Raw genomic sequence first — 24,948 nt, 5'->3', positions numbered from 1 at the left:
TAACAAATTTTAAAAATTACTAATTTTTACTTGTTAATTTTATAATAATTAATAGTAGTAAAAATTAAAGTAAGTTAAAAGTATTAATAATTACTACTAAAAACAAAACTTTAAAGAAAAATTTATCTATTTTTAAATTTTAAAGAATTTAAATGTGTAGTGTTATTATATAAAATATGTATTAAAAATTCAGTAATATTCAGATACAAAATTTCAATAAGCTACATATAGCATTTGGAGAAATAAATATTGAACAAAAAATGAAAAGCGGAATTTACAGAACAGTTATCAGACCAATAATACGCGGTAAAGACAAGATCTGACATAGAGAGGACAATAAAATGTTAGAAACGGTAGAGATAAAAAGTTTTTAAAAAATTGATGGTAAGACACTATCGGACAGTTTATCAATGGGAATATGATCAGTGGAAAGACCATGAAAACGATGGAACGACAACTTACCGAAGGCACATTGAAAAACAGACAGAGTTATGTTTAAACAAAACGAAGAGGAAGAAGAAGAAGAAGAAGAAAAAGAAGAAGACGAAGAAAAATAATAAGAAGAAGAAGAATAAAAAGAAGATAAATATTTGATTATTACATCATTCTGAAAATTTAATTATCATGAAAATCGTATTTTCTTAATTTATCATCACATGATTCTAGCTTTGGGGAGTATTCGTTGATTTTTTTGATTAAATCAGAACATAGCCTCTCTGGCTACTTATTCTTTGATCAAATAATTGCACCCTTATGCTATACTGTGGTCTAATAGGTACCTAACCTCTTATCAAATGAAAAACTTGTTTTTACAGAAAATTATATAATTTTATTTGCTTGCTTGCTTTATTTGTTTATAACTTCTTTATGCTCTTCGAGTAATACGATTCTGAAAACTTTCCAAAATAGGCTTTCGTCAATTATTTCTATAATCTAGACAATTTTCTTATTTAGCAGTCATCTCGTTTTCGTCCAATAAAGCACAGTAATATTGGCTATTGATCGTTTCACCTTTCTTTAAGAAAGTCAAATCAAATTATGCCTTTGCAATACCAAAAGATTGGAGAAGATTGAAAATCGTTTTTCTTCACGTGATTTATTTTTCCAAATTTTACCCAACTGTCAAAAATATGCTAATAGGTACATCGATCGCTCTAAAAATTGACATCGTCATCATCATGATCATCTTTAGCTCAATAAACATTTGTGGATCCTGGCCATTCTGTAAGATTAGTCGCCATTCTGTTCGGTTTCTGACAACGTGTCATCTTCTGATCTCTAGTATCCGTAAGTCAGTCTTAACTCTATCTAACCACCTAATTCGCGGTCGACCTCTGCTTTTTCCTCCTATAGGTATTCCTGTCGTTAGCTTTTTAGCAATCATGTTGTCAGGCATTCTTATTATGAGTCCGGCTCACCTAAGTCGCTGTGTTTTATTAACGTTGTAACATCTGGTTCATTAAAGAGTTGGTATAATTTAAAATTAAACCGTTTGTGCCACTGCCCTTGATCGTTTATAGCTCCAAATATTTTGTGGAGTATCTTGCTTTCAAATATTCCCAGAAGTCGCTCATCCTTCTGCGTTAGAGTCCATGTTTCCGCTCCGTATGTGAGGCCGGCCTAATGGTTTTTCTTTGGACATTTCTTGAGTTAAAATTGACATATATGCCTCAAAAAGGTTATATTTTCTAAAACTAAGGTTTTTAATTGCAGCACCGTAATTGGCGAAGGGGGTTACTTATCAAACCATCTACTAAATCTTCCCTAACCGTAGCTGTCTATTTTTTATTCCCAAGCTGCTTTCACAATCAAAACCCAACATTCTTTGATACCTTACTTATTTATTTATTTTACTCTTTTGTTCCTTTTACTGTTACTGCTGTAACTATTTTCTTTATCTGTTTTAGTATTCGTCTCACATGATACATGTTTAACATATCTAGAGATTTGACTGAATTCTTACCATTCACGACAGCTATTTCATCCACCGTCAGATGTAAGCCTCCCTTAGGTGTATCCATTGATTTCTGTTTGTTGTTTTTTGCATTCATTCGTGACAGTTATTCGCTTGATTATAGTCAATCTGGTTTGAGGTGGTACTTCTCTTAATTGCTCTAGGTCGCTATTTAATAATTTGTTCTTTCAACGGTCTTCCATTCTTCCTGTGTGTCCTGTCCAGTTACATTTTAATTTGGCAACTTTTTAGATTATATCTGTAACTTTTATTCGTATTTTTATTTCTTCATTGGACTTGCGATCGCTAAGATTAATGTTGAGCATCGTCCGTTCCATTGCTGTCTGAGTCACTTGGAGTTTGTGGACTATGTTCTTAAAAGCCCATGTTTCAGTTCCATATGTCAGTACCGGCACCACAGAATGATCGAAAGTTTTGGCCTTTAAAGTATTTGTTAAGTTTAATTTAAACACTGTTTGTAATCTTCCGAATGCTGCCATGCTAAGGAACATATTTTATTTAACTTGACTGACTATACTTATACTTATAGTCTGACTTATACTAACATTATAAGTCACTCTTTAAGTTAGGCTTTGGTAATTTGATTTTTTGCCCTAAGTATATATATATATGACTCAACCTTTTTTATTATTTTCCAGAGTTTTATCCTCAGTTATATCTACATATAGTCGGTAAGATAGCCAAGCGGGATAGGCGACCGATTTTCATTCGCTTCACTGTCGAATAGTTCAGTGGATGTGGGTTCGAGCCCCAGCTCGGTGTACAGAAAAATAAAAAAGGCTAACGCAGCAGATTAAAATTCTAGATGAATCTGCGGCTTAGACTAGAATATGATGGTGTCTGATCGGCCTATGGTGGAGCAGTACAGTACTGCAAGAGATAAGGGCTTGCGGCTCGGTAATACTCCTCCATAGATCCCTACCGGTAGGGCGTGGCGCCTAAATACCGGTGGATATGTATATCTACATATTCGTTTGTTAGATATTTAGTTTTCGCTAGATTTATTTTTAGTCCCATTTCTTTTGATTTTGTATTTAGGTCTAACATCAGTTCTTGCAATTCTTCTCTGTCTTTTGCTATTAACGCAACATCATCGGCAAATCTCAGGTGGATCAGGTTTTCGCCGTATATCGTCACTCTTTTATTTCCCAATTCTAAAGATCAAAACATATCTTCTAGATCTAAAGTAAATAGCTTGTACTTGCATTGTCATACATATACTTAATGGTTTTTGTATATCGGTCATCAATTCTATTGTTGCTTAAGGCTTTAAGGATGGCCCAAATTTTTGTGGAGTCAAATGTCTTCTCGTAATCTACCACATCTATACAAAGTGTTATTCTATTCGTAATGTGTATTGTATACACAATGGAATGCATCACAAAAATATTATACTTTTCTAACATTTCTTGATACTTAGCTATTTTAAATTATAATGGTTATAAATTGTTTAATAATATAATTAATCTAAACTGTCAATAAAACATACAGAGCGAGATATAAAGATCTATTTTATTTATGTTACCTATGTTCGTTCAAAACATAAATTAATATTATCAATGAAACAAATTACTTGTATCTTGTAACATATAAAGTACAAGACGTCGTTACTAATAAGACAAAAGTATTTTAAGGCGGTGTCATATCGTCAAAGGTAAAGGCATGCAATGCACATCGTCCCACATCGATTCTAGACCCCGACCTCGCTCCTAACTTTCTCCACATTGTGTATATCTATATTCTAAGCCTCTTCTCAAATTATACGTTGCGTTTCTTTTAACAATAAGCCATCCTTTTCTGGCCAACAAAAGTAGGTGTCAGTCACACATGTAATCATAACCTGAGCGTGCTGGTGTATAATAAGCCTTGCCTTTAATTTCAGACTAGGACATCACCTGCTGTCGAAAGTGAAAATCGAATGAACTTCGATGGTCTGTTGTATGTCATGTACCTTTTCTATCATTTAGACGTAACCGATATTTCCATTTAAAATAAGTTACTAAATTGTTCTATATTATCTATTGAACACATTTTCTTTAAAAATTATAAAAGTAAATAAGCTTTCTCTCGCTCAAACTGCTACTATTTATTTTAATAAACTGATATTTGACAGATATTTGGACTTCAACGCACCTTTTTACAAGTGATACAATACAAATGTATTACTTATTTAAGATGTACTTAAAATGTGTTTTGTCTTCTTATTGATATTGTTCTAAAACTAGCTACTTTATTTGATGTTTCGGCCTTTAAATCAAAGCAGTTATCAAAATATTTTTTAAGTTCAAAAAAGTACTTAGCTGTGCTTTTTTTTAGATAATACAAGCTAATTTATGATTCCATCCTATCTGCTTCACTGATTTGACAATTTGGATATGTTGACATTTTGACGAATTTTAAAAAAGTACTGTTAGTATTATTAGAGTATTTAGTTTGATTAGACGAGATCAAATTTTATTACAGTTTCTATAAGATTATGAAAGGTAGAACTTTTCACAATTGTAAGTTTATCTCAATACATGTTTAAGATTAGATTTTATATTATTATTTATATAAAAGTTGTTGTTTTTAAATATATAAAATATATTAGTGAGCAATAACTATATACCTATGTTAGGGAGTATTATATTTTAATAATATAAAAACTATATATCTGCGCTCATAAAGAATACTGCTAGGTTCCTGGAACCCTTCAGTCGTAAAAGGAGAATAATAAGAGGAAATGAGGGATGTAGAGCCGCCGCTTGAGGTATCGGAATCGCAGCAAAGCACCCAAAATGCAACCTGCTGGAATCTCTCGGAAGACCGTCGTTTGAGATGTTTGTAGTCGTAAAGAGGATGCTTTTATCCAAGTCGAGTTCATTAGACGTATTGGTCACCCTGTTGTAATTTAAGTGTTCAAGACAAGCTCTAGTAGGACCATTGCTCTCCTTTCACATAATTTCTGGAAGAAATAACGAAAGCATAGGCGTCTTACTGAAGTAGGACATAATTTCATGTAGAGGCAGACTCATCGAGGTATTGGTTCTGCCAGGGTAAGATTGAAAAGCACCTCGGTGCGAAAGCTAAATCTCATAAAGCGAATATATACCCCAATGGCTATCGTGAGGCGTTTAATACCATGAGTTTAGTACATGGTGGGGGATTCTATCAAAATGCAGTTATATTAACCAGGTCCCTTGAGTGGGTGTATGGTTTGGTGAATTCTTGTGTTATACTGATTTTCGAATATCGTCTGCTGCACAAAAGCTTTTTATCAACGGAAGAAATGTACGGTAGGTCTGTTTTCGTATCATAAGATCGTTTGGTGCATAAGATTCATAGTTGCTCCTGGAAAGCAACACAAGTACCTATGCATACCTTTCAAATATCTGCTTTATAATCTTGGGCCTAGTGTCACCTATAATTAAGATGGAACAGCGGTTTCGCTAGCAAGGTAAAAGTACTCGAATTAACTAGTTAGCGTTTTAAAAATACCAAGAAACTGATTGGGCTAACGTTATCAGGTATTGGGATCTTCTCTTGAGGACTCTAGGGGAGGAACGAGGGGACTACTCGTGCAGGCTCGGATAAGATTGTTGGGTGTCAGCTGCTACTGGCGTTTTGTCTTAGATAGTATTAAAGTTGGGAAACCAATCGGTCCTTCAGATCCCTCTGTTGCAGTCGAAAATATTACCCCTACTCTATGACTTAACGGATAAGATAAAAACCTTTTACTCGTCTGTAGATGATAGATTCTGAGAAGAAAATTTGGTAGCAACTGGCACCTTGGATGCAGACACCTCGCCGAGCCGTCGTCATAATTCTTATCTCTCTTTTATTATCTCTTAATCACCTTAGCAATATTTTTATATTCATTACCGTTACTATCAAGTATCCTACCGGCGTCCGCACCAACAATAAGTACATATTTCTTTCTGATTTAATTTTTTTTTATGAAGTCAAAATGATTGGTTGTGATTGTGATGAAAATCACATTTTTAATTAAATAATGTAAGATCTTAATTATAATCTTAATTATTCTAATTATTATCTTAATAACCAATAATTGTGGCTCAATCCCAAAAAAACATGATATTTAACTTAATCATACCACAAGAAAGAGTTTGCTCAGAACTTTGCTATTTCTTTCTGTCTTTGGTTTTTGGGGAATGTCTTTGTTAATTGCTATTTTCATTTTTTTTTCCTGTTTCTCTTTTCAACTTGCTTTCGTTACTTGTTTTTTTATTGCTCTGTTTTCTTTATTTTCGTTGTTCTTTATGTAGTAATGTCCATTGATAATCTTCCTCCTAGAGGGATCTATCACCATATTTTCTAGCTTTATTATTTTTCAAATTTTCTGTTACTATAGCTTACTTTTCTTGTGATAAAGTTTTCAGTTGACTCAACGTGGATAATTAGCCATTTAGACGCAATTTCTTATAACAAATACCTGCATATTGACCTTTCTCTCTTTCTTCTTTTTGATATTTGCAAAGTTTCTTTCTTTGAATTTGTATCTTTTTCATAATCTTCATTTATAAATATGTCTGTACCTCTTAATTTCTTTGTTTCTTTGACGGCCTCGCTCTTGTGACTCCAATTCCATGAGGATAAGTCTTTTCTTATTAATATTTTTAATACCAAGTCTTCGTATTTCTATAATATCTTGACCTGTATTTAGCTTTACTTGAAATTTGCTTGAAATTTCTGATATCTTGTGATTTGCGTTTTGTCTTCATTTTCGATCTCTTCTATTCTTTGGATGATCAGATTATTTTTCTTACTTCTTTTTCTAATACCTTTAATGTTCTCTCTTAAATTTGCAGGATTGATTGAAGTACTTAATTCTTTTCTTTTAAATCTGTTTTCTTCTCGTAGTTCTGCCACATCTTTAATAATTGTGTCGATTTTGTCTTCCAGTCTCATGTTTTGTTTTTCCAGTATAACTAACTTTAAAGTTTTCAAGTATCACATTTATTTTCGCATCAATTCCTTTATTGTTGCTAATCATAATTACTGTTTTAAACAAAAACTTTACTTACAATATAAAAAGTTAATATATTAAATTGATTTTACTACCAATAAACTAGGAGCAAGGAGAGGTTAAATATGCTCTTTTATCTCCTCTTAGTCCATGTTGTAAGACCGCTATCGTAGGAAAAGTATTTCAGATTCGGTTTCTTTGCAGATTCTAGTTAAAAAAAATGGTCCCTATAAATAAAAGTGGAAGGTGCCGTACGAAATTTTTGGGCAGAAATTATTTAAACAATTTTTTTAAATAAATTCCAAAAATCCCTTTTTTTACCCCGGACAAAATTGTTTGGCTGTCTTGCCAATTGAAAGTTAAAAATTCATTTTTAAGATTTTGAAGAGAAATCTGAGCTTATTTTAATTTAGAGCTTTGTTTTTTAATTGTTAATTATGCGCGTCCATCCGATTTTAACACGCTGCGGCGCACCCACTATGTGATGCGTCTCTGTCACACTTATACATATTATACGTACTGTCGCGAAAAATTCGCAACAAATATTGATAATTATTAAAATTTTGTAATTTATATTAACGTATTTGATTTTGTAATTTATTGTCCTATTATTGTTACAAAATTTTAATAAATGCCAATATTTGTTGGGAATTTTTAGATTAAGTACGTATAATATGTATAAGGGGGGTTCTAAGGAGTAGTAATTCGCAATACAAGGTATTGCTTCCTGATAACACCTCTAGCCACTCCTACTCAATTCCTATCCTCACCTCCAAGAAGTGTGGCTTAATCACACGGGTGAACCCCGGTAAACCTGTGCAACCTTAGCGGAGATTGGGTAACCAACCCCAGTGGAAAGTAGGGTCAGGGCTGACGAGGAAGGGAGAAATGGTCCTCCGAAAAGGGGGTTGGGCGATAGGCCAGTAATCTATTCCTGTAAAAAAGTACTACTACGAAACCTTCAGATAGGCCTCGGAATGGACGAATATCAAGACGACGACTTTGGCAACGGAATATGGAATTTATGTTGGGAACTTGGAATGTCAGAACGCTAAATAGACCAGGAATACAGAGGATCCTTCTATACGAACTGAAAAGATATAAAATAGGAATCACTGCAGTACAAGAAACTAAATGGTTGGGAAAAGGTATCCGGGACACTAGAACACACACTATACTACATAGAGGTAAAGATAAAGGAAATAAAGAATATGGAGTAGCCTTTATCGTAGATAATAAAATAAAGCACCTTATAATAGACTTTCAAGCCATCAATGAAAGAATCAGCAGGCTTAGGATAAAAACGCATTTCTTTAACATAACCCTTATAAATGTACACTGTCCCACAAATGAACAGGAAGAAGATAGTAAGGTAGCCTTTTATCAAGATCTAGAACGAATCTATGACTCAATGCCAAGAAATGACATGAAATGGTGATAGGCGACACAAACGCCAAGATCGGAAAAGAAGAAGAGTACATAGGGGTAATAGGGAAACATAGTTTGCATAAAGACACAAATGAGAATGGTCAGTTTCTAATAGATTTCGCAGCTGGAAAGAATATGATTATCAGTTTGACATGCTTCCCACATCGGGACATACATAAGGGCACCTGGATATCACCTGACGGAAATACAATCAATCAAATAGACCATATACTGGCTAAAAAAAATGGCGACGAGTATATTAGATGTAAAAAGCAGACGTGGCGTACGCTGTAACTCAGACCATCTGCTAGTATAGACACGGTTTAGATGCAAAATTAGTCGACAGGTAAAGGAAAAATATCCAAAACAAGAAAAACTAAACTAAGAGTCTTTGAGGTACAAAAAAGATTTGAGAGAACAGTGAATAAAAAATTACTAGAAGAAAACAGAGCAGACTCCACAATAGAAAACCAATGGAACACCATAAGCAGTATCATACTCAACACAGCGAAAGAAGTCCTAGGAACAAAGACACAACGGAGAGAAGAAATATGGTTCGACGAAGAATGCAAACAAGCTATATAAGAAAGAAATGAAGCACATAAGAATTACATACTCAGACGTACTAAAGAGAGAAAAACAGAACTTGAGAACAAAAGACGAAGAGCAGATAAACTGTGCAAGCAGAAAAAGAGAAAGTACGAAAACCAATGGATACTAAACATAGATAGAAAGTTTAAGGAAAACGAAACACGTAGTGCATACCAATTTATCAAAAATCTAAGACAGGGATACAAACCGAAGACTAGCCTCTATAAAAATAAGAAGGGTGAAATCATTAGCGATATGGACGAAATTAAGAGAACCTGGATGACATATTTTAAGGACTTACTAAATAAAGGGACACAACCACCATTACAACAGAGGCAGCAGCAGGCACGGCAAGAGGTACAACAATAAGAACTGGGGGAAGATGGAGAAGAACATGAATTAACTAAACCCCCAACGCTAGAGGAGGTCCAAATGGCAATAGACATACAAAAAAGCCATAAAGCACCGGGAATAGATAAAATACCGGCAAAACTACTCAAGCAAGGAGGAAGGAATTTGACACAACAGATGTACCAGCTAATATGAGAGATATGGATAGAAGACGAAATCCCCCAACAATGGAAGAAAAGTATAATCTGCCCTATTCATAAAAAAAAGGAGACGAACTGTTGTGTCAGAATTATAGAGGCATCTCTTTACTTTGTTCGGGATACAAAATACTCACAAATATCATTAATCGAAGACTCCAACCTCTCACGGAAAAAAATATCGGGCAATATCAAAGCATGGGTATATGACATGGACGTTTACAATATCTTTGTAGATTTTAAACAAGCGTATGATTCAATCGATAGAACAATTCTACCTAATATATTGGAAGAATTTGGCATACCATCAAAATTAGATGGAGAGATTACAGTGGGCAGGGCACGTGGTCCGCATGCATAAGAATAGAATCCCCAGAAAATTACTCAATTCAAGAATGCAGGGAAAAAGACCTGTTGGAAGACCTAAAAAGAGATGGGAAGACGAAGTCGATGAGGATGCCAGGAACTGCCTGGGAACGCGTTCATGGAAAAGAACAGCGGTAAATTGAAATGATTGGAGAAGCTTGTTGAAGGAGGCCAAGGCCCAATTTGGGCTGTAGTGCCATTGGATGGATGAAATATGTATAAGGGGACAGTTACGCACCACATAGGGTGGCGCGCCAGCATAAAAATGGGGTGGATGCTTGTAATTAACAATTAAAACACAACGGTCTAAATTAAAAAAAGCTCCGACTGCTCTTCAGAATCTTGAAACTGAATATTTAAACTTCAATTTAGACACTTGGCAATCTTAAAAATAATAATTTACATATCAGTTTTCAATTCTCGAAAATGCGTATCTTCGCATTTTGCAGATTTTAAATCGCTTATAACTCAAAAACTGTTAGCGTTAGAGAAAACTAACAAGTGACCTTTTGTGTTTACAATGATACATTAAACCTAAAAAATATTTTACGGATCAAAAAAGGTGAGTTTTAAAATTTGTTTAAAAAATTTCTTCCCAAATATTTCAAATTATACAAATAGCAATCAACTACAAGTTTTTATTGTACCTATACTAATAAAGTAAAAATTAAAATAGATATAGCTGTATATTATTTACAACCTTAAAATTTAATATATTGTATATGGTTCTATTATACATCTGTCTCGTATTTCTTTTACTTCCAGAAAGTTTCTTGGATTAGTTCTTATCTCCAAGGTTTCATTGATATTTAGATATTGTAAATTTTTTGGTTCAACTTCAGGCCACATAATGCTGCCATCATGAAATGGTGTAGGGTTTCTAAAATAAAAAATATAAATATCAAATATTTTTGTTTTCTGTATAAGACTCCAACAATAAAACGACAGGACATTAATTTTCTTAAGTCAAACAGAGAGTTTGAGTAATGAATTGTATGAATCAATTGTAAATATTAATTGAGGGAGAAACAAGGAGTTAGTTACAATTTACCCATTCGCTACCAAGTATCCATCGATGGATACATTAAAGTAGCTCTCCTACATACCAGTGTATCCATATGTGGATACAAAATTTATTTTATATGGAGAATTTCGTATTAGGTTATAGAAAATCACATTTTTAACTAACAAATGTTTAACGTGTCGATTTCCACTCCGGAAATCGTTTTTAAAACAGATTATTATGCAGTTTCTGGGAAATGTATGTAAAAAACAACCAAACCAAATCACCGAAAAAACAAAAGTGTGGAAACCACTTATGGAATAAAATTATTTGTGTCCTTATTTTAGAAAATAATAAAAAACGTTGAGATACCTTAACTTTTAAATTTAAATGTGCGCTTTTTAAACACAAATTTGAATGTGATCCACGCAAGTCAGGCATAATTCATAATCTGTATTTTAAATTAAACACCCTGTATATTTTTATGTTTTTAAAAGCTCCTTAACAACCTGATCTCAACGAACCATATCATGTAGGGTCTGTTATGAATAATATAATATTCCGTGAAATATTTCGTATTTCTGTAGTTATCCATTCTTTGAGGTCTTCAATGCTAGTTGGTTGTGTTGCATATACTTTGTTCTTGAGATAACCTCACAAAAAAAATCCAAAGGCGTAAGATCTGGCGACCTAGCTGGCCACTCAATAGTACCTCTTCGTTCAATATATTGGAGAAGATATTGAAGAAGATTTCATTCAAGTAATTTCTCACCATTAGAGTAATGGAGTATTGCACCGTCCTGCTGGAACCAGACAGTTCCATGCGGTAGGGTCGGATCTATTGGATTGGGATATAAGTTAGCCAACTGAGGAAGAACATCGACTCTTAGAATGCTTAAATATTTTTCGCTGTCAAATTACCATCTACAAATATAGAACCAATAATATGACCTCCTATAATACCTACCCAAACAGTCAGCTTTTGAGGATACTGAGTGTGTGTCTCACGCATATAATGAGGATTCTCCGCTGACCAATATCTACAGTTTTGTCGGTTTACTTTCGTTCAATGTAAATGTTGGTTCATCAGAAAAAAGACTTGTGCCAATAGCTATTTCATTTCTGTTAATTTTATTCATCATTCTTTCGCAGAAATCCATTCTACGATCTGGATCGTCTTCTGTTAGCTCCTGCACAAAAGTCAATTTATGTGGATAAAGTTTTTCTTCATGGAGATACCTTAGGACAGTTGTGTGACTCACATTATTTTGACGTGCAATTTGACGTGAACTTGACGTTGGATTCTCTGCGACACTTAACAAAATATACACTTTTACCTCATCTTGAATAAAGTTCGGTTTTCTTTTTCATGGTTTTACATGTCCATGTTCTCTGTATTGTGCATATATGTTAGACACAGTATGTTGTTCAATATTAATCAACTGAGGACACCTCTGATTAAATAAGTTTGCTACTTCAACTTGACTTCCACAATTCTCCCCGTAACCAATCATCATTAAAATCTCAATTCGGTGGGTCTCAATTAAATATTTCATTTTTATTTCTGCAAGAAATTAGCTTTTAATTAGGAATTTATTATTTTAATGTAAAGTGTCAACACACCAACAACTGATTGGTAAAAATCTGCATTATTTACCGATTTAGTTTAATTAGCAGACTATCTAGACAGTTTTTACCTATTCATGACAAAAAATGTTAACACGGTTACTAAACAGAAATTTTCCCCAATATACTGACACTATGTATTATCCATTATAGACCCCACATGATATAGTTCGTTGAAATCAGATTGTTAAGAATATTTTAAAAACATAAAAATATACAGGGTATTTAATTAAAAATAAGGTTTATGGACTATGCCAGACTTACGTGGATCACCCTCTTCATTTAAATTTATGTTTAAAAAGCGCACATTTAAATTTAAAAGTTAACGTGTCACAGAGTTTTTTATTATTTTCTATAATAAGGACACAAACAATTTTATTTCATTCCAAGTAGTTTCCACACTGTATATAAAACACAGCACAATATTAAGGAATACCTGACAGTCTGCCAAAAAGAACATTAACACCAGATTACACCAGAACACCACACGTACATGGAGTTTCAAAAATTTACATCTTTCATTAAAAAGCCACAACATTTTTTACAAAAACTACAGAAAATAAATTACAATTCTAACAATTGGCTAGTTAGTTTTGATATTACTAGTCTTTTTACTGAATCATTGGAGAAAACTTTAAAAACAATAATAGGCAACTTAGAAAGGGATTATATACTGTCAACAAAAACCAAACAGAATTTATTACCTATCATGGAGGCACTATCACTTTGCACAGATATCACTTATTTTCAACTAGATAAATATTTATATATGCAAAATTTCGGATAAATTACAATTAGCATTAGCAATAGAAAAGAATCAATAGAACCCACCATGGGACAAGAAAATAATAACTCACCTCTTTTATAAGATGTGCTTATCACAAAAAAAGACACAATACCTACTAAACCAGACCCTCCTCTGTCATCCAGCGATCCGGAAAAGGAATGGCCGCTGTAAGGCAGGCATTACTTTCGAAGTACTACCTTAATGTATCCACAGACAATCAGCAAGAAAGCTACCTGCCTCTTTTTTCCGTGTTTTTTTTTTTGGTCCTAAAAACAGGCTTTTTTAGAAAAATCTCGCTCCAGAGAGGACATGAAAGACCCTCATCGTTTTCTAGTACGGCATCACTATCAGCTGAGTGAGCATTTATTTCTTCCCCACAGTCTGACCCACACAGTCTAACTCACTTTTCGCGTCTTATCAAAACGTATTGCCTTGACGTACAGCATCTTTCTTTCTTACCTTTGCCGTTCGTATAGCTGTCTTTCTTCCTCCTCTTTCTTCTTGATCACTGTATGAACAAATATAGTTGAATATACTGGTCCAACTTGGTTTATTTTAAATCATTTTTTCAATCATTTCTGTCACTGTAACAAAGTTTACACATATCTCTGTTTCCATTCTGTCCGTTCTACTATCCATCTGTTGCACTCTAACATGGTATGTGTCACAGTGTCCAAGTGTCCGCAGTATAGAAATTCATCCGTTGTTAGCCTTTTCAAACCTAGAAAGGTACACTCTAAACCACTTGTCCTGCGTTAGTACCTGTGTTTGGAAATAATACAGTCGCCTGTGACCACAGTTCACCCAATCTCTTATGTTCGGGATCTCATCCTCCTGTCATCCTGTCATCTTTCTCTCTCCCTTCTTCTCTCTGCCATAGTAAAGTCTAGCTCTCTCCAGCGGAATGTATCCAATGATGGGCCACAAGGCTGCCTCAGACACAGTCCTGTAGGTGTATGTCACTAGCAATAGACTTCTTCTATTCACTCAGGTCATGAGCTTCCTGTAAGCTGTTATCTCTACCTCACCACTCTAAACTGGTGCCGCATAGAGAACGATCGATTGCACAACATCGTGTTGGGTATTACCCTCTCCAATACAGCAGCCCTATTCGCAGCCTTCCGGGTTACCTCCCGCACGTGCTTCCCCACTTTCCACTCTGGTGCAACATCACTTCCAGGTAATTTACGTGTTGCTTTGCGTGAAATTGCTTCTAACAGAAACACCGTTAATCCATGCCGAACAGTATAATTTGCTTTGACAATCTACTAACAACCAAAAGAAATAACAATATGTTTTTTTTTCAAAATATTATAATAACACAGCCATAGCTTAAAAATTGTTATAGGTACCAGCCGTATTTAGGTAGGAATAGCAACAAATTCAAAAAGCTTGCTTTGTTTGTGGATCCTTTGAAAACGGTCCTTGTGGTTTGAATGAAGCCAATTTAAAAATCATTTTTTCCAAAAATTTCCAAAATTTTCCCTGATCTGATGAAGAGATATTAAGAAATTCTTCACTCATATTTGGATTTTCGTTGTGATCTTTTGAATTTTTGGAACCTCTGGCAGACTACGCGGTACAGGAAAATCTAAGAATAAAATTTATGCTATAATAAAATATTTTTTTATCACAAGGACCCTTTTACTTTACTGTAGTGTAATTATGCTGCAAAGCCCTACAATATGTAAGATGAAACTGGATGCGAATTGTTACACTAGTAGATAGAAACCTAGTACTTACTACTGTAATCTAAATCGCTTTGGGAATATGTTTGATGGAAAAATAAAGAAATTTTGGCATCTTCTTTTAAAGTTCTTTCTTTTTTGTTTTATTTTTCTTTTCATAGCTCCACTGAGCTACTCTCCTTTTCTTTCCCTATTGTTTTTTTCACAACTTTACAATATTTTCAAAATTTAAACATTTAAATCGACTGCATAAATTTAAATAAACTCTAATAAACCAAAGTCGAAAAATAGATTTGAATTGTTATGAATCAGGTAGAAAACCGGACAAGGAAAAACCCGCTAATGAAACCGCTAAAAGGGCTGTTTGGCAGAGTTTAATGCCAGGATTTAGACATCTTCTGTAATAAATCTATAAGGCGTTCCTATTTCGCGGTATAGTCGCCCAAACCAAATCGAGTAAGACTATTATGACAGAAATAAAATTAGTCTTTGTGTTGGAACCATCTAGAGTCAGAATTGAAAAAGCACGTGACAACTTCGTGAAAATGAAAAAGATTTTATGCAGCAAAGATCTGACATTGACCGTCAGAATAAGGCTAATTTAATGTTATGTACACAGTGTACTCTACTAAGGAGCTGAATCATGGACATTAGACCGGAATACAATAAATCGACTTAACGCGTTTGAAATGTGGACATTGAGAAGATTATTAAGGATTACATGGCTAGATAGAGTCACGAATACAGAACTGTTCAGGAGAATAGGCAGAAAGAGGAAAATGGAAAATACAATAAAAGAAAGGAAATTGCAGTATCTCGGACATGTGATGAGAGGCGAAAGATACAACGTCTTGATACTCATAATTCAAGGAAAAGTAGAGGGTATGAGAAGCGTAGGAAGAAGACGCGTTTCCTGGTTGAAGAACCTGAGAGAGTGGTTTGGTTGCAGCTTAAGACAATTGTTCAGAGCAGCTGCCTTAAAGGTCAAAATAGCCATGATGATTGCCAACCTTTGTCGTGGAGATGGCACTTAAAGAAGAAGGAGGTCACAATAGCGAATAATAAATATAGCTCCGGGACTAGTTTGGGAGGCAGTCTATTAAAAATTTTTACCTCAATAGAACTGTATTTTACTCCTCAACTTTGACATTTTATTTTATCATCGTCGATCGAGAAGAATCGGACACGGGGAATTAGAAACAACTCGAACTTATAATTACATTCGAATTTTTTCACATAAAAAACAAAACAGTCAAAATTTGATATTCCGAGGGTAAAATCACCATCCTTAAATTTTGTTCAGCTATTACATGCTGTTTATTTATTTATTTATTAAAACACCACCTAGGTAGTAATTACATGTAAGAGTGCTCATTACTTGGTATAAAAATATACACACAAAAAATACAATATACTACAATATACACACAAGTACAAAATAAAAACACAGAAAGTAAAACACATTAAAAAAAAGACACAAGTTAATAAAATTTTAAAATTCAGTCCATTACTTATCTATTCATAACATTTTTTAATATCCCTTACACTACAGGTAAAGAGGTCTATATCACAGATCTTTATTAACTCATTACACTGATATTGCATATAGTTTATTATTGCACAAGAATTATATGGACTACAAGAAAATAGGTCATTACTGTTTACCCTTAGGTTGACCTTTGGCACATGTAACCTAATAAAGTTGATCAAACCACATGTCTTATATTTAACATTGTTAATGATATTATGAATAAACACAACACAATGCATGTTTCTTCTTTGCTCTAATGACTGCAAGCCAAATATTTGAAGCAACTCTTTTGATGACGTAAGGTGAGTATACACATTGTATTTCTTAAGGTATAAATATCTTAGAAATCTTTTTTGTACCTTTTCTATATGATTACTATGAACTTTGGCTTCAGGAGTCCATACCACTGATGCATATTCCAAGTTTGGTCTGACTAAAGCGTTATATAGTCTAATGGTTGTGTTTATACTAAAGTGTTTGGAATTTCTTATTACAAATCCCAATATTTTGTACGCCTTATTAACAATATTTATATAGTGTTCATTAAATTTCATGTTACACTGAGAGCTTGAGCAACAAGATTGGGGTCAAGCATGTCAATTTTAAAATGACATAACCAATAACAAGAACTTTGGTTATACATGTCCCAGAATTTGTATGATAATATTTTTTGAAAACGATTTCCGGAATGGAAATCAAAACGTCAAACATTAGTTAGTTAAAAATGTGATTTTTATTACAACCAATAATTGTGGCTTAATCCCATATATACCTAATATTAACCCAATATGACGTAGTGTTACTTTTATGTAACACTTGCAGAGGTATTTAGAAAACTGTACATGAAGTTTCAGTTTGGCTATAATCACTTAGATAGCGGTGTAAGGCATTCAAAACAAACATAAAAAGCATTATGTGCAAAGCCACGCTGATAAATATAATTATAGTTGTTTTAGTTAGTGAGTTCCTGCAGCAACTAATAATATAATTTAGCAATTATCGTGGAGCATAACATACCCGACTCGTGTCGAGTAAGTGTTACAACAATCTTATTTTTAGAGTAAAATGCATGATATTTACAAGATCACTGTTAAATAATGCTTTTTATGTTGTTGTCTGTTTGACAGCTTTGAATTGTAGAGTTACATATATGTAACGCTAGGCTCTCTGGAGTACATGTCCTTTTCAACCTTGAAATAAGTATTAATATTTTTTATTTCTTTCTAGACGAGGTTTAACTCTACAAGAAGCAATATAATTAGCATAATAGATGATGCAGATGAAATTTTCATTGATCCTCCGGATGCCAGTGAATTAACGGATGAGGATTCTGGAAATGAGGATGAGGGAGGCACTTTACATAATCTAACTGGCCGTCAACTTCTGTGCAAAGTGGAAATTAGATTTAAGAAATATAGAGATAGTAATGATAACGAAGCTCTTTCAGATGATGCATTCGAACAAAACACAGACGGAGAAACTACAGAAAATTAGAATTTTGAAAAGCAGGAAGAGAAGAACGATATCACAAAAAAATTAAGCTTAACGGAACGCTTAACTATCAACTGGAACGAGAATTGTTTCCGTCGCATGCACGACCTTTTGCTGTGCAAAGTAATAAAAAAGATGTCGAAGATTCTGTTGGTATGTTCAAAAATTTTTAGATGATAATATTATCCAAATATTAGTAACAGAAACAAGAAGGTAAGCCATTTTTAAAAATCATGTTTTTTTTAAATGCCATGAGACAGGAAAGATTCACTCAGATAATGCGATTTATACACTGCGCATATAACTTCAAAGTAGATTCTTCTTCTTCTTTAGATGCAAATCCACTAATGGATGTTAGCGATCACATTTTCCATTAATTCTCTATTTCTTGCAATATGTATCAGAGATTGTATGTCGTTAATCCCTGTCCATTGCCTTATGTTTCGGAGCCAGGACATTTTCTTGCGTCCCATTCCTCTCTTGCCTTCAATTTTACCCTCGATTCTAAGTTGGAGGAACTGGTATTTTTCATTTCGCATGATGTGACCTAGATACGCCGTTTTCCTTTTCTTGATGGTTTCGAAAAGTTGGCGTTCTTGGTTTATTCTTTTAAGGACATCTATATTTGTGATTTTCGCTGTCCATGGTATTTTTAGGATACGGCGATAGAGCCACATTTCGAAAGCTTCTAATCTGTTTATATCCCTCATTTTGAGTGTCCAGCCCTCTACGCCATATAGCAGCACTGACCACACGTAGCACTTAGTAAACCTTAGTCTCAGTTGAAGATCGAACTTTGAACAAGTCAGTACCTTCTTGAATTTTACGAAAGCTTGTCGAGCTTGCTCAATGCGACATTTTACTTCCCTGTCCGATGCCCAGTCTTCAAAAAGCCACGATCCCAGGTATTTAAATTTACTCACTCTTTCAATGGACTTAGTATACAGTGTTATGGTGGAGTTTTCAAGTGCATCCAAGTTTCTGGAGATGATCATAAATTTGGTTTTTTTGGTATTAATCTCTAATCCCATTCGCTTACTGTATTCTCCGATTATAGTGACAAGTTGTTGAAGATCGACTATGTTGTCACAAATTAAGACACCATCATCAGCATATCGTATGTTGTTGATCAGTACTCCATTCACTTTGATTCCCATCTTTGCATCCTCCAGAGACTCTTGAAATATGACTTCCGAATAAATGTTAAATAAAAGAGGCGAAAGCACACATCCCTGTCGAACGCCCCTTCTTATATGTATGGGTTTGGATATAGAATTGTCTATTTTTAACTGTGCCGTTTGATGCCAGTACAAGTTTTCAATGCATCTTATGTCTTTTTGGTCTATATCAACTTTCTTGAGGATCTGCATTAACTTGTGGTGTTGGACACGATCAAACGCTTTTTGGTAATCTAAAAAGCATAGAAACACATCCTTCTTCTGATCGTAACAATTTTGGACCAGCACCTGTGTTGCTACTATTGCTTCTCGTGTTCCTAAACCTTGCCTAAACCCGAACTGGGAGTCACTGATGTCCCATTCACATTTTTTGTATACTCTTTGATGTAGTATTTTTAAGAATATCTTTAAAGTGTGACTCATCAGGCTTATGAGTCTGTGATCATCACATCTTTTTGCATTGACTTTCTTGGGCAGGGGAATAAAGGTAGAGCGTAACCACTGTTGAGGATAGCAGCTAGTTTCATAAATTAAGTTAAATATTTTGTGTAGTGCTGAAATTCCCCTTTCATCCAGTAATTTGAGTATTTCTGACGGAATTTCATCTGGTTCAGGTGCCTTATTGTTTTTTGATATGAATATTGCCTTTTCTATCTCCTCTTTGGTGATTGAAGGGCCAGTCAGCTGGTCGTCTGTATAAACTTCACTCATGGGTCTTTCATCATGGAAGAGCTCCTGGATATAATTTTCCCATATATCAATTTTTTCCTTTTTACCCAGCACTATCTGGTTATCCTGATTAACTATGGTGGTTGGTCTTCGTTTTCTGTATATTCCAGCAGTCTCCTTAAGCTTTTTATGTAAATTACGGTCGTCGTGCTGTCGTTGTAAATGTTCTAGATCGATACATTGTTGCTTAAGCCATTCATTTTTTGCTATTCTTATTTTTGCTTTTATTTGCCTGTTAATGTTTTCATACATATTGCTGCCATCTTGTTTATTCTTGTGTCTTCGTCGTTCTTCCATTAGTAATAGTATTTCGTCTGTCATCCATTTTTGCCTCTTGTTATTTCGTTTGTACCCTAAGTTGTTTTTCGTGATGTCTGTTATAGCACTTGTAATCGTATTCCATGTTGGTGTTAGATCTTCGGCAATGTTTGTCGTCAATATTTGAATTTGTGCGTTTGTTTCATTGCTTATTATTCTGCTTGTATCATTGGGTCTTTCAGTTTGTCCAGTGCTATATGTTGTTGAGTTTCAGGCTTGTTCTTGCATGAAAGAGCGATCTTTATGACGGCCACTAATAGTACGTGGTCAGAAGGGACATCTGCTCCAGGGTATGTGCAAGCTCTTTTGACAGTTGTGCTGAATCTACCGTTGATAAGAATGAAGTCTATTTGATTTCTTATTATGTTCTGAGCTCTATCGGCTGGAGATTTCCAAGTATAAAGGCGACGGGGGTGGAGTTGGAACCATGTGTTGGTAACTCTCATGTTTTCTTCTTGACAAAATTGTATAAGTCGGTCGCCCCTTTCGTTCCTTGTTCCAAGACCATAGGGTCCAACTACGTCTTCAAAGCTGCCCTTCCCTATTTTGGAATTAAAATCTCCCATAATTATGTTGACATCATGTTTCTTTGTCAATTTAAGTAGTTCTTTGATTTCACTATAAAAGTTTTCCACTACTTCATCTGATGCGTCTGTAGTTGGTGCATAAACCTGTATGATGTTGAGATTATTTGGCTTCGCTTCAAGTTTTACTAAGGCTGTGCGGTCGGAATATGGTACAAACTCTGTGACAGCTCTCACCAGTCTTTTAGTTATCATAATCCCGACGCCTTTTCTATGATCGCGGTCATCATTGCCTGAGTAAAAGAATGTTCCGCTTTCTGTAGTGCATTTACCGGATCCAGGCCACCAGGTTTCTGAGATCCCAAAAATATCTAGATCAAATCTGCTCATTTTTTGAGTTTTCATTAGCATCAAAGTAGATGCTAATGAAAAACTCTTTAAACTCCAACCGCTTGCAAATATGGTAAAAAATAATTTTTATAAACATTTTGTTCCCGTTGAGCACCTGTCTTATGATAAGTCAATGATTCTTTGGCAAGCACGGGTGCAAGGAATTTATAAAAACAAAGCCAATTAGATTTGGTTTCAAGATGTGAGCGCTTAATTCCTACAATGGATATCTTGTAGATTTTGAATTTTACCAAGGCAAACAAAAAGATATACACACCACAGTTGAGGAAACCTTTGGTAAACCTACCACTCCGCTGATAAAAATGTTGGAGCAGATACCACATAAAAAATATCCTTATCATTTCTATGTGGATAATCTTTTCACTAATATAAACGTATTTAACTACTTGAAATTAAAAAGATATAATATTACGGGAAGCTTTAGGGATGACAGAATTCCTAAAACTTGTTGATTACCGAGAAAAAAAGAATTGAAAAATTTGGACCGTGGTAGTTTTGCTTCATGTATCAACAGCGATCATGGTATTTTTTTCATAAAGTGGGTAGACAATAACGTTGTGACTGCTGAATCTGGAGCTTATGGTGCTGCGCCTGTGGGAACTGTGCGTAGATATAGCAAAAAGAAAAAATATGTGCAAATTCCAAGACCGCAAATCATTGCCAAATATAACAATAATATGAGAGGAACGGGTTTAATGGACCAAAACATCTCTACATATAGAATTGGAAGAAGAAGTGGTGGTGGTGTATCTTCACATGGCTTATTGATGGAAGTAATAGTAAAAGCTGGATACTCTACAAGCACCACTACCCCAATATTGCCCAATAAGATTTCAGAGGATGTATTGCTCAGTCATATCTTAAAAAATATACAAATGCTTCAAAGCATGGAGGAAGACCCAGTTCTTCGAAATTCAGTGTCTCGCTTAATAGAATCTCAGACAATCTAAGGTACGACGGAAACAATCACCTTTTAATATTTATACATAACAATGTGTAGCAAATGTGATGTTGGCATGTGTACTGACTGCAATTATACTTTTCATATGAAGGCATTCTAGTTATAATATAAATTTTATTGTGTTTTTTAAGAATTTATTTTATTTTAGTTAGAGTACTGTAATGACCTAGCGTTACATTTATGTAACACATATTTTTTTTGTTAGTTAATGAGTTTTTGGGTTAAAAAATTGTTAATTTGTCTATTATGATACATTTTTAATACAAATATATTAACTTTGAAAAATTCGAGCATTCAGCCTTATATCAAAAATATATTAGTTTCTATAATAAATTACAAAAAAAATAACTCGGGTCATAATGAGTTAATACTTCTATTAGTAATAGTTCTTGTAATAGTAGAGATTACAGGGATCGGTACATATATTTTTTCATAAAAATTGTAATTGGGTTGTGTGATTCTAGTTTTTTAATTTTTTATAATTAAGTATTCACTATTTTTTCTATTTATAAATGTCCTAGTAGTTTTGTCAATTTTCTTAGTTATGTATTTAGTTATGGCAATTTAACTTAATTAACTTTTATGTAAATTTGACCATAATCACCAACTATATTCGATGAAAAATAAAAATATTAAAAGTACAATTTTCTGAATCCCTAAAAAGTTTCTAAGAAGTTTTATAAAGGAAAATTCACATCTATTATTTCCATAGTGTATCTAAAATGAATCATTTAAACCTGTTTTTAATTAAGAATAGCTGACACTTACTGGTTTTTAATGAAGTTTGTCCAAAATGTCATAAGAGTGCTAAGGAATTGTTCATCAATCACAACAGGAAGAAAGGGGATATTCCACAAGTACATTAACTCTTCTGCATGTCCAACATGCTCCGTACCTTAAACGTGTTAACATTAAGTATTTAAAACAAATCTATAAAAAAATAAATATAAGTATCAGAGATCTGTATTATTGAATAACACTCTTTTTATGAACATAATCAACATTATTAATTTATTTATTTCAATAAATGCCGATGTGGCCATGATTTTCGCTGTTTTGCTTGCTGCGCTTGAACAACGTCAGTAAAAATGTCACTAATTCTAGAAATTAAGTAAAATGTCCCTTTACAATAGAAGAATAGGTTTTCAAATATTTTACCTGATATATTCAAGAATTGCTTTCCATATGCAAATTGGTACATATAAACTGGAACAAATTGTGAAGTCAGCTCTGCTTGTCGTGTTGTGGGATGAATGTAACCAGCATCACTACTATACTAAAAATACAATAAAATATAAATTTAATAAAGCACATATGTTTTTTTAATGAAATTGCATTAAATAATTAACTAGTAGTTACCAATAAAGTTACTGGTATACTTGATCCAAAAGTTTAAACAGACCAAACAGATCAAATTTAATTTAATTTCATTTCTTTAAAACAATCTTTCTATAAATGTGTCATATATTTAAAAACCTACATTCTGTGAACAATAAAACTAACATAGACAGTCCGAGTAATATTTACATACTCCCTGTAATGTTTCAATGTTCTTAATTTTCAAACTTTTGACGGTTCTGTACCAAAAAATTCCGTAGAGTTTTTACTTTAAGAATATGCACTTAAAAGTTCCACTTTTGATAATAAATTAGTTCTGGGTGTAATTAAAGGTAAACGTGTTAATATTTTTTCAAGGAAACATAACCACCACTTTTAACACAACTGTATACCCCTCTCAATATGTAATAAGCTTTGCTCCAAAGTATAAAAGAAATAATACGGCTTATTATCAGTTTCCTGGCTTACCTGGTAAAATGGCTAGTGATGTAAATTTTCGTTTGTTAAATTTTGTGAAACTCACCAATAGAAGAATAGTAAGAATAATTAACTATTGATTATTCAATTAATTTCGGTATTAAGAAATAGTTTCTTTCTGTTTGAAGTTTTATTGATCTTGAAGTCTTTAAGTGAAATTTCGATCTATCTATTGTTTCCATCCATCCAATGGCACTACAGCCCAAATCAGGCCTTGACCTCCTTCAACAGGCTTCTCCAATCATCTCGATTTACCACTGTTCTGTTCCATGAACGCGTTTCCAGGCAGTTCCTGGCATCCTCATCGACTTCGTCTTCTCATTTCTTTTTAGGTCTTCCAACAGGTCTTTTTCCCTGCATTCATGCATTTAGTAATTTTCTGGGGATTCTATTCTCATGCATCCGGACCACGAGCCCTGCCCACCGTAATCTCTGCAGTTCAGTGTATTGTGCTAGAGTTGGTTAGCTATATTGCTCGTATATTTCTCTATTAGACCTAATTCGCCAGTTGTTGTTTTCACTTATTGGGCCCAGCATCCTACGTAATATTTTTCTTTCAAACACATTTAATGCATTGGTAGATTTCTGTGTCACCACCCATATTTCACAACCATAACTTACTATGGGGCTGATTATTGTTTTATAGACCCGGAGTTTTGTTTTCCGGTGTACGTCTCGCGATTTGAACATGTGGCCCATCGCGAAATAGACTTTATTTGCCAGCATAAGCCTTCTATTTATTTCCGGTTCTTCTTCATTGCTTGCGACCAGATCCATTCCTAGGTATGTGAATATATTTACATGTCCTATATCGTCAATAAAGTGTTGTTGCCCCGGTCTATTTGATCTGGTTTGTATGAGTAGTTTTGTTTTATTTGTATTTATTGCTAGCCCTACTGCTTCTGCACTCTGTTTTAACTCAACGTAGGTTTCTTCCGCTGCATTCACTGTTCTGCTCATTATCTTTATATTATCTGCGTTTGCTGTTAATTGGATAGATTTGTTTGTAAGT

The 24,948-nt window shown here is 34.0% G+C and overlaps 1 protein-coding gene across 2 annotated transcripts in view; it reads right to left on the bottom strand.

Annotated features, from left to right (window-relative positions):
* Positions 1-10,498: 10,498 nt before the first annotated feature.
* The window catches only part of LOC140437405 (juvenile hormone esterase-like), a 63,882-nt gene continuing 49,432 nt past the window's right edge, over positions 10,499-24,948 (bottom strand). For both annotated transcript variants that reach the window (XM_072526917.1, XM_072526918.1), the window contains exons 9-11: positions 23,280-23,397; positions 22,890-23,016; positions 10,499-10,754 (exon numbers count right to left, since the gene is read on the bottom strand). In XM_072526917.1, the coding sequence (XP_072383018.1) occupies positions 10,583-10,754; positions 22,890-23,016; positions 23,280-23,397 (417 nt within the window). In that variant the 3' untranslated portion in view covers positions 10,499-10,582. The remainder of the gene's footprint in view (positions 10,755-22,889; positions 23,017-23,279; positions 23,398-24,948) is intronic.

The sequence above is a fragment of the Diabrotica undecimpunctata genome, chromosome 3 (assembly GCF_040954645.1).
Source record: "Diabrotica undecimpunctata isolate CICGRU chromosome 3, icDiaUnde3, whole genome shotgun sequence".
Classification (NCBI taxonomy): domain Eukaryota; kingdom Metazoa; phylum Arthropoda; class Insecta; order Coleoptera; family Chrysomelidae; genus Diabrotica; species Diabrotica undecimpunctata.
Note: the sequence above shows the minus strand (reverse complement) of the source record. Positions and strands in the feature narration are given on the sequence as shown.